The sequence below is a fragment of the Capricornis sumatraensis genome, chromosome 19 (assembly GCF_032405125.1).
Source record: "Capricornis sumatraensis isolate serow.1 chromosome 19, serow.2, whole genome shotgun sequence".
Lineage (NCBI taxonomy): Eukaryota > Metazoa > Chordata > Mammalia > Artiodactyla > Bovidae > Capricornis > Capricornis sumatraensis.
The window spans coordinates 31,394,348-31,408,523 of NC_091087.1; the positions used below are offsets into that span (position 1 = coordinate 31,394,348).

Consider the following 14,176-nt stretch of genomic DNA (forward strand, 5'->3'; position numbering starts at 1 on the left):
CATCCCACCTCCCCTTCCATACTTGGTGTCCATACATTTGTTCTCTATGTCTGTGTCTCTATTTCTGTTTTGCAAATAAGATAATCGATACAATTTTTCTAGATTCCACTTATATGCAATAATATATAACACTTGTTTTTCTCTTTCTGACTTACTTCACTCTATATGACATAGCTAACTAATGAAAACCTACTATATAGCTCAGGGAACCCCACTCATTGCTCTGTGGTGACCTAAATGGGAAGGAAATTCAAAAAAAGAGGAGAAAATATACATATGTATACTGATTCACTTTGCTGTCAGTAGAAACTAACATAACACTGTAAAGCAACTACCCCCCAATAAAATCAATTTAAAAAATAAAAATAAGACAAATAACACTTGCAACTTACAGCTTTTAACCTTAGAAATACAGATTCTCAGGTCCTATTATTTACTATCATTTATTAGAAAATCATGCAAGTGTGACTAGGGAGAATCACTATTGATATCTATACCACATAGGTTAAATAAAACATAAACTATAAGAAAGAACCAATAAATCTGTCCAAAAGTTATGAATAGATAAACCCACTCTAATTAGTATAAACATTTTAAGGGCAACTGAAAAATAAAAATGTATACATACCACAGATTGACGGGAATAATCACAATTTGCAACATGAAATAAAATGTAATTTCAGAAAGCAGTATTCAAGTTTGTCAATGTTATGATGCCCTCATCTATGAAATCAGAGACTGAATTAGATAATAGCCAAGGTCCCTTCTTCCACCAATACAGTCTATTTCCCATTTTAGAGAGGTGAGTAGGACAGACACGTGACTCACCTGTTGTCATACACTAGGGTCACCATCTATATTTAAAAAGATGAATCTCCATGAACAACTACGTTAGTTATGGCTTCTGCCCATAAGAAAACACAGTAAGTTAACTTCAGGCTTATTTAAAATGGCACACAACTCAAAATGAGGTGTTTATTTTGAAAAGGAAAGGACTCCTGATGAGTTCCTGGGGTCTGGTCTATACGGGTGGCTGCCAGGTAAAGACAGACTAAATGGGCCCCTTCCTAGGAAGAGCTGAAAGTGGGGCAGAGGCGGGGGCGGGGGAGGTGGGAGGGAGGCGGCAGAAGAGGCCCTGAGGGAGTGAGAACTGTACAGGGTCCAAGAGGCTGCAGGAGTCTGGAGTGGTCAGAGACGGCCCACACACTGCTGGGGCCTGGCGGGAGAGTAAACCATGACAAGTTTAATGGTGTTAGCTGCAGGCTTCCCTCCTGAAGACAGTTTCCGCTGAATCCAGTCCCTGACCTGTGACCGCAAATAACACATCCCACTCCTTCCAAAGGTTCATCCCCCACCAACCCCCGTCCCTCCCCCCGCTCCAAGCCTAATTGTGAACTATTACAGGGAAATAAGAAGTTTAGAAATAATGTTAAAAGTTGAGGTTTCTCTTAATAGAAGTCAGATTTATTTTGCAGAATCCTCTGCAGGTGTAGGGCCATAGAAATTTTAGACATTTGTGGCTTGGCAAACTGCACAGTTCCATTCTGCTTTTCTCCTTGCTGCGGCCAGAGAATGCTGGCCCTTCTATAATGGTGGGTGTGTTTTGCCAGAAAACTCACATATTTGCGGGTGGAGTCAGTTGGGAGGCTGGAGAGATTTTTCAAAAGTCCGGGTAGGGACTTCAAACACTGCAGGGACTTACAAGGGGTGAAAAATAATACCTCAGGGGTAAGCAAATTTCCACTGCTGGTGAAGCTGGAGGTGCAGTTCCAGAAACATGACAGGTAAGTGACCATCACAGGGAGGCAGAGCTTCAGAACTGCAAGGCTGTGCTCTAGAATCCTGCCATCACATGCACCTTTTCTGTGGTATCTGGACCAGCAGTAAGGGCTTCACGGGTTATCCTGGGCTCTCTGGCCTTGGCAAGATTCATCTTAAGTGGCTGCAACTACAGGTATCCCAAAAGAATGTGGAAACCAGGCAAACACAGTTCTCTCTAGAGAATTTAATCAATGCACAGTCAATAATAGGCATATGCAAGGTCACCTTAAAACACTAGATCTTCATTTTGAGGAGTTTATGATATTGATCTCAGTTTGGGGATGCACGGGATCAGGTTAAGTCTTAAGAATCTGTGATTTAAAGAGATAGAATGAGGAAGGTAAACTTCCAAAGTCATTCTATGAGGCCACCATCACCCTAATACCAAAACGTGACAAAGATGGCACACAAAAAAAGAAAACTACAGGCCAATATCACTGATGAACATAGATGCAAAAATCCTTAACAAATTCTAGCAATCAGAATCCAACAACACATTAAAAAGATCATACACTATGAACAAATGGATTTTATCCCAGGGATGCAAGGATTCTTCAATATCCGCAAATCAATCAATGTAATTCACCACATTAACAAATCAAAAAATAAAAGCCATATGATTATCTCAATAGATGCAGAGAAAGCCTCTGACAAAATTCAAAATCCATTTATGATAAAAACTCTCCAGAAAGCAGGAATAGAAGGAACATACCTCAACATAATAAGCTATATATGGCAAACCCATAGCAAACATTATCCTAAATGGTGAAAAATTGAAAACATTTCCCCTAAAGTCAGAAACAAGACAAGGGTGCCCACTTTCACTGCTACTATTCAACATAGTTTTGGAAGTTTTGGCCACAGCAATCAGAGCAGAAAAAGAAATAAAAGGAATCCAAATTGGAAAAGAAGAAGTAAAACTCCCACTGTTTGCAGATGACGTGACCCTCTACATAGAAAACCCTGAAGACTCCACAAGAAAATTACTAGAGCTAATCAATGAATATAGTAAAGTTGCAGGATATAATATCAACACATAAAAATCCCTTGCATTCCTATACACTAATAATGAGAAAATAGAAAGAGAAATTAAGGAAACAATTCCATTCACCATTGCAATGAAAAGAATAAAATACTTAGGAATATATCTACCTAAAGAAACTAAAGACCTATATATGGAAAACTATAAGACACTGGTGAAGGAAATCAAAGAGGACACTAATAGATGGAGAAATATACCATATTCATGGATAAGAAGAATCAATATAGCGAAAATGAGTATACTACCCAAAGCAATCTATAGATTCAATGCAATCCCTATCAAGCTACCAGTGGTATTTTTCACAGAGCTAGAACAAATAATTTCACAATTTGTATGGAAATACAAAAAAACCTCGAATAGCCAAAGCAATCTTGAGAAAGAAGAATGGAACTGGAGGAATCAACTTGCCTGACTTTAGGCTCTACTACAAAGCCACAGTCATCAAGACAGTATGGTACTGGCACAAAGACAGAAATACAGATCAATGGAACAAAATAGAAAGCCTAGAGATAAATTCATGCACCTATGGACACCTTATCTTTGACAAAGGAGGCAAGAATATACAATGGATTAAAGACAATCTCTTTAACAAGTGGTGCTGGGAAAAATGGTCAACCACTTGTGAAAGAATGAAACTAGAACACTTTCTAACACCACACACAAAAATAAACTCAAAATGGATTAAAGATCTAAATGTAAGACCAGAAACTATAAAACTCCTAGAGGAGAACATAGGCAAAACACTCTCCAACATAATTCACAGCAGGATCCTCTATGACCCACCTCCCAAAATAAAAGCAAAAATAAACAAATGGGACCTGATTAAACTTAAAAGCTTCTGCACAAAAAAGGAAACTATAAGCAAGGTGAAAAGACAGCCTTCAGAATGGGAGAAAATAATAGCAACTGAAACAACTGACAAACAACTAATCTCAAAAATATATAAGCAACTCCTGCAGCTCAATTCCAGAAAAATAAACGACCCAATCAAAAAATGGGCCAAAGAACTAAAGAGACATTTCTCCAAAGAAGACATACAGATGGCCAACAAACCCATGAAAAGATGCTCAACATCACTCATTACCAGAGAAAAGCAAATCAAAACCACAATGAGGTACCATTTCACTCCAGTCAGAATGGCTGCGATCCCAAAGTCTACAAGCAATAAATGCTGGAGAGGGTGTGGAGAAAAGGGAACCCTCCTACACTGTTGGTGGGAATGCAAACTAGTACAGCCACTATGAAGAACAGTGTGGAGATTCCTTAAAAAACTGGAAATAGAACTGCCTTATGACCCAGCAATCCCACTGCTGGGCATACACACCGAGGAAACCAGAATTGAAAGAGACACATGTACCCCAACGTTCATCACAGCACTGTTTATAATAGCCAGGACATGGAAGCAACCTAGATGTCCATCAGCAGATGAATGGATAAGAAAGCTGTGGTACATATACACAATGGAGTATTACTCAGCCATTAAAAAGAATACATTTGAATCAGTTCTAATGAGGTGGATGAAACTGGAGCCTATTATACAGAGTGGAGTAAGCCAGAAAGAAAAACACCAATACAGTATACTAACGCATATATATGGAATTTAGAAAGATGGTAGTGATAACCCTGTATGTGAGACAGCAAAAGAGACACAGATGTATAGAACGGTCTTTTGGACTCAGAGGGAGAGGGAGAGGGTGGGATGATTTGGGAGAATGGCATTGAAACATGTATAATATCATATATGAAACGAATTGCCAGTCCAGGTTTGATGCATGATACTGGATGCTTGGGCTGGTGCACTGGGACAACCTAGAGGGATGGTATGGGGAGGGAGGAGGGAGGGGGGTTCAGGATGGGGAACATGTGTATACCTGTGGCGGATTCATGTTGATGTATGGCAAAACCAATACAATATTGTAAAGTAATTAACCTCCAATTAAAATAAATAAATTTATATTAAAAACAAAACAAAAACAAAACAAAAGAGACAGAATGGCCCTAGATTAAGATAAGATCGGATGAAAATGTAGTTTCTCCTAAAGAAAAGATAAATCAGTTAGAAAGGTTTATCGGCTGTTGTAAACAGAGCAGAAAGAGCCACCAAGGCATAGAATGGTGACGCTCAGCCAAGGACAGTCCAGGACAGACCAACTAGGCCAGAGGACCCTGACATTCCCCCTTGCTGACCTGGCCTTCTCCAGCACAGCCTTGGTCAAGCTGGAGGACACAGCTAATGATTTCCCACAAAGCTCCTCACTCTGACTCTGTACTCTCTAGGCAATCACCTGCTAGAAGTTGGCCTTTTGTGCAGACCTGCCACAGGGACAGAGAGCTGTGGTCTGGCCAGTATGAACACACTGGCTACAGGGAAGTCGTGTTCATGTCCTCCTAGCCCTCACTGAGAATGAGTAAAGCGTACTCTATTTTATACACGAGCCTTATGAGCTGGTGTATGCTCACTCTTGCGAGACAGATCTTCTGTCTGAGTGCTGAAAAAACAGATTTTTAAGCCCACAAGACTGTCTGAGCTACCAAAATGCTAGCTGGTGCCTCCTGGCCACCCTGGGCTGGCCTGTGCCCTCCCACTAGAAATGGCCACACTCACCTTTTACAGGACACTGTATGGTCACATTTGTTTGCAGGGGTGCCTCCACGAAGCCGCCAATCACAATGGAGAGATGGCCATGCTCTGGTCTGGTGATGTTTCTTCCAACAGACAAGATGACAGGAGCCTCTTAATTCAAAGGGAGCAGGAAACTGTTAGATTCAGGCTTTTGCTCTGAGTGACCGCACTGCACTTGGTAAGCTCTGCCAAGCTCCTGGAGAACAGGTGCAGACTCCTGGCTCAGTCCACATCCCCTGTGGTGCCCCATGGGGACTTGCACACTCACAGGCTGGAGGTGCTCAATGGACGGATGCACAGATGAGATATCTACAAAGAGGCATTGCAACCACCATGTACAGACTGTGAGGATATTTTGGCTTTATAACCAAAACTGGGGATAAATTAAAGGATAAAATTAGGGGATAAATTAGAGGATAAAATCCTCTTTGATTATTTGAAAAAGAAGGAAGTCAGAAATTCATTCAGAGAAAGGCATGGCAGGGCAGGAGTGACATCTCTATGGTGCATCCTTGGATGAGTAAAGGCAGGACCAAAACACACCAGGTCCTGGGACCATCTGACTCTCTTTCTGGAAGGAAAATGTGAATGAAACCTGCACAAAACTTGCATGGAAAAAAATAATAAAAACAAGGTCATAAAGAATCAGGAACTCATTCAGACTTTTACTTTACTGGATTTTAAGAACCATGTACTTTTACCAGATTCATTTATGAAGTCATTCAGGAAATATACTCTGTGCCTGGGCTGGACAACGGAAATACCAAGTTGGAACACAAACATTCTTGTCCTCAATCAATTCAGAGACTGGTGGGAGACACCACTACCATTACAAGGTGATGGGTGATGAGGTAGAGAAAGGTGCTAGTTGCCCGGGGGTCTCTCAGGAGTATGTAGGGGTCTACCAATTACAGGGTGATGGGTGATGAGGTATAGAAAGGTGCTGGTTGCCCAGGGGTCTCTCAGGAGCATGTGTGGGTCAAGGAAGGCCACATTTCTCTACCATAGAGCCACTGCTATGAGATCCTGGTTCCCCAACCAGGGATTCAACCCACATCCCCTGCATTGGAAGGCAGATTCTTAACCGATGGGCCACCAGGGAAGTTCTCACATATTTCTTTACTTTTTTTAAAATCACTAATGCATAGCAAGTGAAAGAGTAACAACATTTAGCTGTTTGGTAACCATGTCTTCTGCAGAAGAGAATTTAGGAATGATCATGTTCAGGTGACCAAATGTTCCATCTGTTCCTGGAGTGCCTGGGGCACTGAAACAGTATGCTGGGAGTTGAAAATACAGGGACTTTGGGGCTGAGAAAGGACTGTTGTTGTCATGTGTCCTCTGGCCCTTACGGACCTTGCACCAGCTCTCCCACGAATCTGGGCTATCCTGGGATGGACTTACAAGGAAACCTGGGAGCTGCAAGAGAGACTTCTGTTCCTCCCAACAATCCAGAACCTCAAAACTGAGGTTTTCTGGAAAGGAGCAGATGTTCACAGAGGAGAATCATCCAGGAGGATCAAGGCACAGGAATCAAGGTGTGAAGGCCCTACCATGGGAATGCAGCCAGGAGAGGGAGGGGGCACCAAGCCATGTAGATCCAAGGAGCTTTGAAAATCAATTGGTCCCACCTCCTCAGGTTATAGATGTGATGGACTGCCTACATCAATGCGTGGCTGTCTAAATGCTGGATTCCAATCCCAGATAATTGTCTTTCTCCTTATCTTATCTTAATTATTTGAGCCATAGATACCAAACCACAGAGCAGAGAGTTGGAGGGTAACTTTCTTATTTGATATTTGATCCCAGAACATGAGCTTGCCACAAGGAAGCATTTCTTACAACTTTGCCAGCTAAAAATGTTCCTTCATCAAAAAGCACACTTTAGTATTAAAATGAATTTGTCTACCTCCTGGGACAATTTACACTAATTTACAATGACAATTTCCTGAAAGTGTTTTTAAGGATTGGGCAGAGGAGTGCCATTGGGAGGTATACATCGAACTTTAAAGGGTAATTATCTCTTTTGTTGGATGGTGGCATTTTAAAAATGAAATGTCAGCACTATTAACATCACCAATTAAACCCCATCTTGTTAATTTCCAATTCTTAGAAAGTGAACTCTAGAGCAGCTGTTTTCAAAGCGTGGTCCTTAGGCCAGCAGTGTCAGCATAACCTGGGAACATGTTAAAAAGGCACATTTTGGGACTTCCCTGGTGTTCCAGTGGTTAAGACTCCTTGCTTCCAGTGCAGGGGTCATGGGTTTGATCCCAGGTTGGGATCAAAGATTCTACATGCCTCAAGGCCAAAAAAAAGTGCACATACTCAGACTCCACTCCAAGCCTGCTATGTCAGAACCCCTGGGAATGGAGTCTGGAGATCTGTGTTTTAACATCTCCTTCCCCGGTGATTCTGCTGTGTGAAGCATGGAAACTGCTGCTCCAGAGTTTAATGTTAAAAAACCAGACCACACCAAAACACTCCAGGCTGCATAATGGGCATTACCTGCATATAGCACAGAAGAACTTTCCACATCTGAACCGAGATGATTAGCTACAGCACATCCATATATTCCTTGGTCTTTCTTTGTAGGTTTCCGAATCTGCATTTTCCCCATTCCATCCAAAATGACTCTGTAGAACAGTTAGAAAGAGGATGTGTTCATGTGACACATTGAACTACTTGAGAACCACAGCGACCCATAGAGAATGAAGACATTGACTTTAGGCTGGCAAGGATCCAGAAGATAATCTTGTCGAGCTTCCTGCCTATAAGCAGACCACTATGGGAGAGGGCAATGGCACCCCACTCCAGTACTCTTGCCTGGAAAATCCCATGGACAGAGGAACCTGGTGGGGTGCAGTCCATGGGGTCGCTACGAGTCAGACACAACTAAGCGACTTCACTTTCACTTTTCACTTTCATGCACCGGAGAAGGAAATGGCAACCCACTCCAGTGTTCTTGCCTGGAGAATCCCAGGGACGGGAGAGCTTGGTGGGCTGCCGTTTATGACGTTGCACAGAGTCGGACACGACTGAAGTGACTTAGCAGCAGCAGCGTGTACACTGGAGCTGGAGGAGGGCATGGCAACCCACTCCAGTATTCTTGCCTGGGAAACCTCATAGATAGATGAACGTGGCAGGCTATACAGTCTATGGGGTCGCACAGAGTCAGATACAACTTAGCGACTAAACAGCAACATATAAACTGGAGTGTGGAAAAGTCACTCTTCTTGGTTGCAACTCATTGAGATGGTAGAGGTGGACTATGCTCAGAGATCCAGACTTCCTCTCTCACTCTGCATGAGAACAGACTCTTCCGGATGGACTCAATGCTTAATTTACCACATTTAAAAAAAGACAAACTAGTAAGTATTAGTTTGCTGGAGGTTAAGCCCTCATTTTCTGCCCTGAGCCTTTCTAACAGACTACAGATGTGAATTTTTCAGTTCAGATTTTCACGCTGGAAGTGAGTGGACCTTTAGTTACTGCTCCTTGGAAATGGTTATTTTCTCATGGTATGAAAAGCTCAGTGGAAGTAACAAAGCTACTGCTGCATTATATTGGGTTTTGAGCATGCTGTTAAGAATCAGGGCTACACTGTGTGAACCTCTTATGGTTTCTCAATTATTGATATTCACAAACACCTGCATGTAAATACCACTTAGAAAATCAGAGCTGGTCAAGAGTATCCAGTATCCTCACAGGTGAGATACTGATTCAGGGGATGGGAAAGAATACTTGTTTTACTTTAATTTTAATTTTTTCTTATTGATTTGAAGTTGCTAATAGATAATCTGGATCAGCAGTCCATATACTATTTTTTTACCTGCCTTCTTCCCACTTTACAGATCTTAGCAATATGGACTGTTCTGTTGTTGTTATTGTTCAGTGCCCAGTCATGTCCAACTCTTTGTGACCCCGTGGACTGCAGCATGCCAGGCCTCCCTGTCCCGCACCATCTCCCAGAGATTGCCCAAGTTCATGTTCATTGCATTGGTGATCCCGTCCAGCCATCGCATCCTCTAATGCCTTCTTCTGCTTCTGCCCTCCATCTTTTCCAGCATCAGTCCTTCCAGTGAATATTCAGGTTGATATCCCTTAAGATTGACTGGTTTGATCTCTTTGCTATTCAAGGGACTTTCAGAAGTCTTCTCCAGCACCACAGTTCAAAGGCATAAATTCTTTGGTGTTCTGCCTTCTTTACTTCTGCCTTCTTTACAGTCCAGCTTTCACAACCATACGTGACCACAAGGAAGACCAAAGCCTTGACTATACAGACCTTTGTCAGCAGAGTAACAATGTCTCTGCTTTTCAACACACTGTCTAGGTCTGTCATCACTTTCCTGCCAAAAAGCAATCGTCTTCTGATTTCATGGCTGCAGTCACCGTCCGCAGTGATTTTGGAGCCCGAGAAGAGGAAATCTGTCACTACTTCCATCTTTTCCTTTCTATTTGCCAGGCAGCAATGGGGCCAGAAGCCATGATCTTAGTTTTTTTTACTATCTAGTCTAAAGCCGGCTCTTTCACTCTTCTCCTTCACCCTCATCAAGAGGCTCTTTAGTTCCTCTTCACTTTCTGCCATTAGAGTGGTATCATCCTCATATCTGGGACTGTTGATGTTTCTCCCACCTTCCGGCTTGTAACTGCTCCAGCCTAGCATTTCTCAAGATGTGATTGGTGTATAGGTTAAACAAACAGGGTGACAGCAGACAGTGCTGTCGTACTCCTTTCTTGATCTTGAACCAATCAGTTGTTCCATACAGGGTTTTAACTGTTGCTTCTTGACCCTCATACAGGTTTCTCAGGAGACAGGGAAGATGGTCTGGTATTCTCATCTCTCTAAGAGTTTTCCACAGTTTGTCATGATCTACACAGTCAAAGGCTTTATCGTAGTCGATGAAACAGAGATAGATGTTTTTCTGAAATTCCCTTGTCTTCTCTATAATCCAGTGAATGTTGGCAATTTTATCTCTAGTTCCTCTTCCTTTTCTAAACCCAGCTTGGACATCTGGAAGTTCTTGGTTTGCCTAATGCTGAAGTCTAGCATGCAAGATTTTAAGCATGACTGACTGTTTTGACCAACTGCTAAATACTCTATGTTTCTTCATGAACTGAACTGGGCCACTTCATTTCCTGTCACTTTACATTGCTTGCTTACCCTCTGCTGTAGCTATAAAGAACCTCTAACAGTTTCCAGAACATTCCATGGTCTTTCATCACCCTGAGCTTTTGCGTATGTTGTTCACTCTATTTGGAATGCCCTTCCCCACTTCTGGCAACACTGACTTACCCACTGAGTCCTGGAGCAAATGTAATTTCCCTTGTAAAGCTTTCTCCAATACTCCTAGAGTTATCTTCTTCCCCCTCTGGGCTCCTTCTGGTTTGGTTCATATATTTATTTGATGAAATATCTTTTCATTCTCATGAGATTGTGATCTTTTCAAAAGTAGGGACAAGATCTTATTCACAGCTGTGCAATTTCAATGCCTAGCACAGTACCTTTTATATAGCAGTTTTCGAAAGCATTTAATGACTCAGTGTATGAATGACTAGAGTAGAACAGAGTAATGGTAGAGAATGAATGTACTAGAGAATGCAAGCTCCCGTGCAACCCACAAATGAAGTATACAAAGGTGGGAAGAAAGCAAAACAGCTGAATTGCCCAGAACAAAAACAGGAATAAGGCAGAGGTAGCTATGACCAGGGCTAGGCTCTCACTGTTAAATTGCTGTTAAGAAACAGTTGATTAAGAAAAAAAGTAAAACTAACAACTCTATGTGACAAATGTTTATACATGAAAATCTTTTTTTAAATTATTTCATATGTATGTTTGTATGATTTAGCAATTCTCAAAGGATTCCTTTGTTTTAGGGCCTCAGTTTTACAGTACAGCAAGAAGTCACCAAGAAATAGCTGAGCACACATGAACCTTCTTGCCAGGTGATGTCACCCAGGATCCAGGCTGGACCAGTCCCTGGGCTGGAGAACCAGAAGGTAGAGTCCTTTAAGGAATCTGATCTTGACCTCCACCACAAAATCTTATTCTTTACTTGAAGTGATAATGAAGTTAATCTCTTCACAGACGTCACCCCTAGGGAATCCACCCACAGCCTTTGCTTCCTAGCTGTGATCTCTTACTCAGCTGGCTTGTCCAAACACACTCCACGCCTACACTGTTGCCTCCTATTGGAGAGGGGCACTTGGAAACATCATTCCATTTCTGCATGACTTCAGTTGAAAAGATTTGTGAGAGTCAGAAAAATGTATCTAAACTGGAGAACTTTTCTTGCATAAAGAAATTTAAACATAAGTTGAAAAAATTAATTAGGTATATTAGAGAAAAAATGGAAATAAAAATAGATCTTTTAAAAATTCCCTTAAAATATTAAAAACAAAAACTCTTACTAGCCAAGTAGGACTGCTTCAGTGTCAAATGCTGGTCCTTAAATATGCAGAAAGAGGTCTGAGTTAGGATGGCAGAATCTTTATGGGATCTTCAGGAGCCTCAGCCACAGAAACTAATGCAAATTCCACTTGAGCAAATCAGATAATCACAAATCAACTCAGTTCAACACTGACTTGAACTAACCACGGTCTTCTACCATATCCCTCTAGTACTTTATGGCCACAAATCAGCTGATCAATTTTCTCAGCCTCTGTTTTCTTATAGTTTCTTTCTTTTTTTTTTTCTAAATAAACTTTATTTTGGAATGATGTTGGCATTACAGAAAAGCAACGGAGACAGTACAGAGGGTTCTTATCTCCTTCTTTCTTGGTTTTCCCTGATGTGAACATCCTCAGCACATGATACTTTCATCAAAACTAAGGCACCAGCATCGGTCCATCACTGTTGTTAACGAAACTTCAGTCTTTATGTAGATTTCATTAGTTTTTCCACTAATGTTGTTATCCTGCTGCACAATCTCCCATTCAGGACATCATATTGTATTTAGACATTGTGTCTCTGTAGTCTCTTCTGGTCTGTGGCAATTTTTTGTCTTCCCCCACCCCCTCCCTTTTTTTTGATGACTTTGAACAGTTTTGAGGACTACTGATAATAAATAGAATGTTCCTCAATTTGGGTTTGGCTGATGTTCCTTATAATTTCTAAAGGGAAATTGTTGAGCAATCCTGAAAGGGTGGTCCTTGGATCTCAGGGATCCGTGAGGTCAAAACTATTTTCATAATAGTAAATATTGATACTATACTATTATTTGCCTTTCTCACTGTGAGTGTTGACATTTGCACTGATAATAAAAGCAGTTGTGGATAAAACTTGGCACCAGAATGGAATAAAAGCTGTGGCAGCAAAGTGTACCAGTAGTCACTGTATTCTGGCTACCACACACTTGCAGTAAAAACAAAATGCCAATTTCCCATAAGACTGTCCTTAATGAAGCAGTAGAAATTATTTCACTAAATCTCTACCCCTGAGTGTAAGTTTTCTAACATTCTGTACAACAAAACAGGAAATACACACCATATCTCTGCTGTCTGCCAAAGTCTGTGGGCGTGACTGTTTGAATTGCTAGCTGAACTGGCTCCTTTTTCATGGCATACTACTTTACTTGAAATAATGACTGACAGATAAGCCAGGGTATTTGGATTTAGGTATTTGGAAAATATATTTTTTTAACGAACAAAAATGAGCTGGCCAATGCAAGGAAAACAACTGACAGTAATTGTTGCCGATGATAAAATTCAAGCTTTCAAGTGACAATTAGAATTCAAGAAAATCAGTCATGCTCACTGTGAGTCTGACTGCTTCCCAAAGCTCAAAGACTTTTCTGAAAAGTTGGGATAGTAATATTAAAGAATACATGTATTTTGGATATTGTATAATGGAATGTGTTAACATTTGGAAGATGTGTATAACTCAGTCAGCCAACATTTTCCAAATGACCAATGTGTGATGTTATAAAATCTAGTCTAGTTAAAAGATCCATTCAAAGAACAAGATAAAGCAACAGATTTCATTGTAACAGACTACCAAAATCTCTTTAACATGGTTTTAGATTCCACATTCCACCTAACCTTTAAGAAACTACTGCTTGTCTATTTTTAGTGTAGCGTTAAAGAAGAATAGCCATAATTACCTTAAAAGATTATGAATGTATTCCTTATCCTCCCAACTAACTTATCTATATATGTATGAAGCCCAATTTTCTCCATAAACTTCAATTAAAACAACATATGGCAACAGACTGAATGTAGAGTATTGAGGAGAAAACCCAGCTATGTTTTATTAAGCCAAACATTAAAGAGATTTGCAGAGATGTAAAACAATGCCATTATCATTAATCTTTAAAATACTGCTTTTCAAAAATTATGTTATTTACATGAACATGAATTGGGCTTACTACTATTACTTCTAAATTGATTAACAAACAGCTATTTAAAATGTTTCATGGTTTTAATTTCTAACAGCATAAACATCATGAGATATATTAACATATTAACATAAAGTTAATTCAAATTAACAAAAGTTCTTTGGCTTCTCATCATTTTTTTAAGTTTGAAGGAGTCCTAAAACCAAAAGATTTGATCACTGCTAAGTTAGTTGATCTGGAAGGTTTATTCCACTTCAAAAACTACATTACACTCTTAATGTTCAGAGTTCTAGGCAAAAAAATTAAAAATTAGACTTGTTCTATCTTTCCATTCTAAGACAGTCCAATGATTTATTA

The 14,176-nt window shown here is 40.6% G+C and overlaps 1 protein-coding gene across 1 annotated transcript in view; it reads right to left on the reverse strand.

The window, feature by feature from the left end:
• The window catches only part of ADAMTSL3 (ADAMTS like 3), a 309,610-nt gene that overhangs the window by 60,615 nt on the left and 234,819 nt on the right, over positions 1–14,176 (reverse strand). The window contains exons 21-22 of the mRNA XM_068990959.1: positions 7,992–8,119; positions 5,469–5,597 (exon numbers count right to left, since the gene is read on the reverse strand). Coding sequence (XP_068847060.1) covers positions 5,469–5,597; positions 7,992–8,119 — 257 coding nt within the window. The remainder of the gene's footprint in view (positions 1–5,468; positions 5,598–7,991; positions 8,120–14,176) is intronic.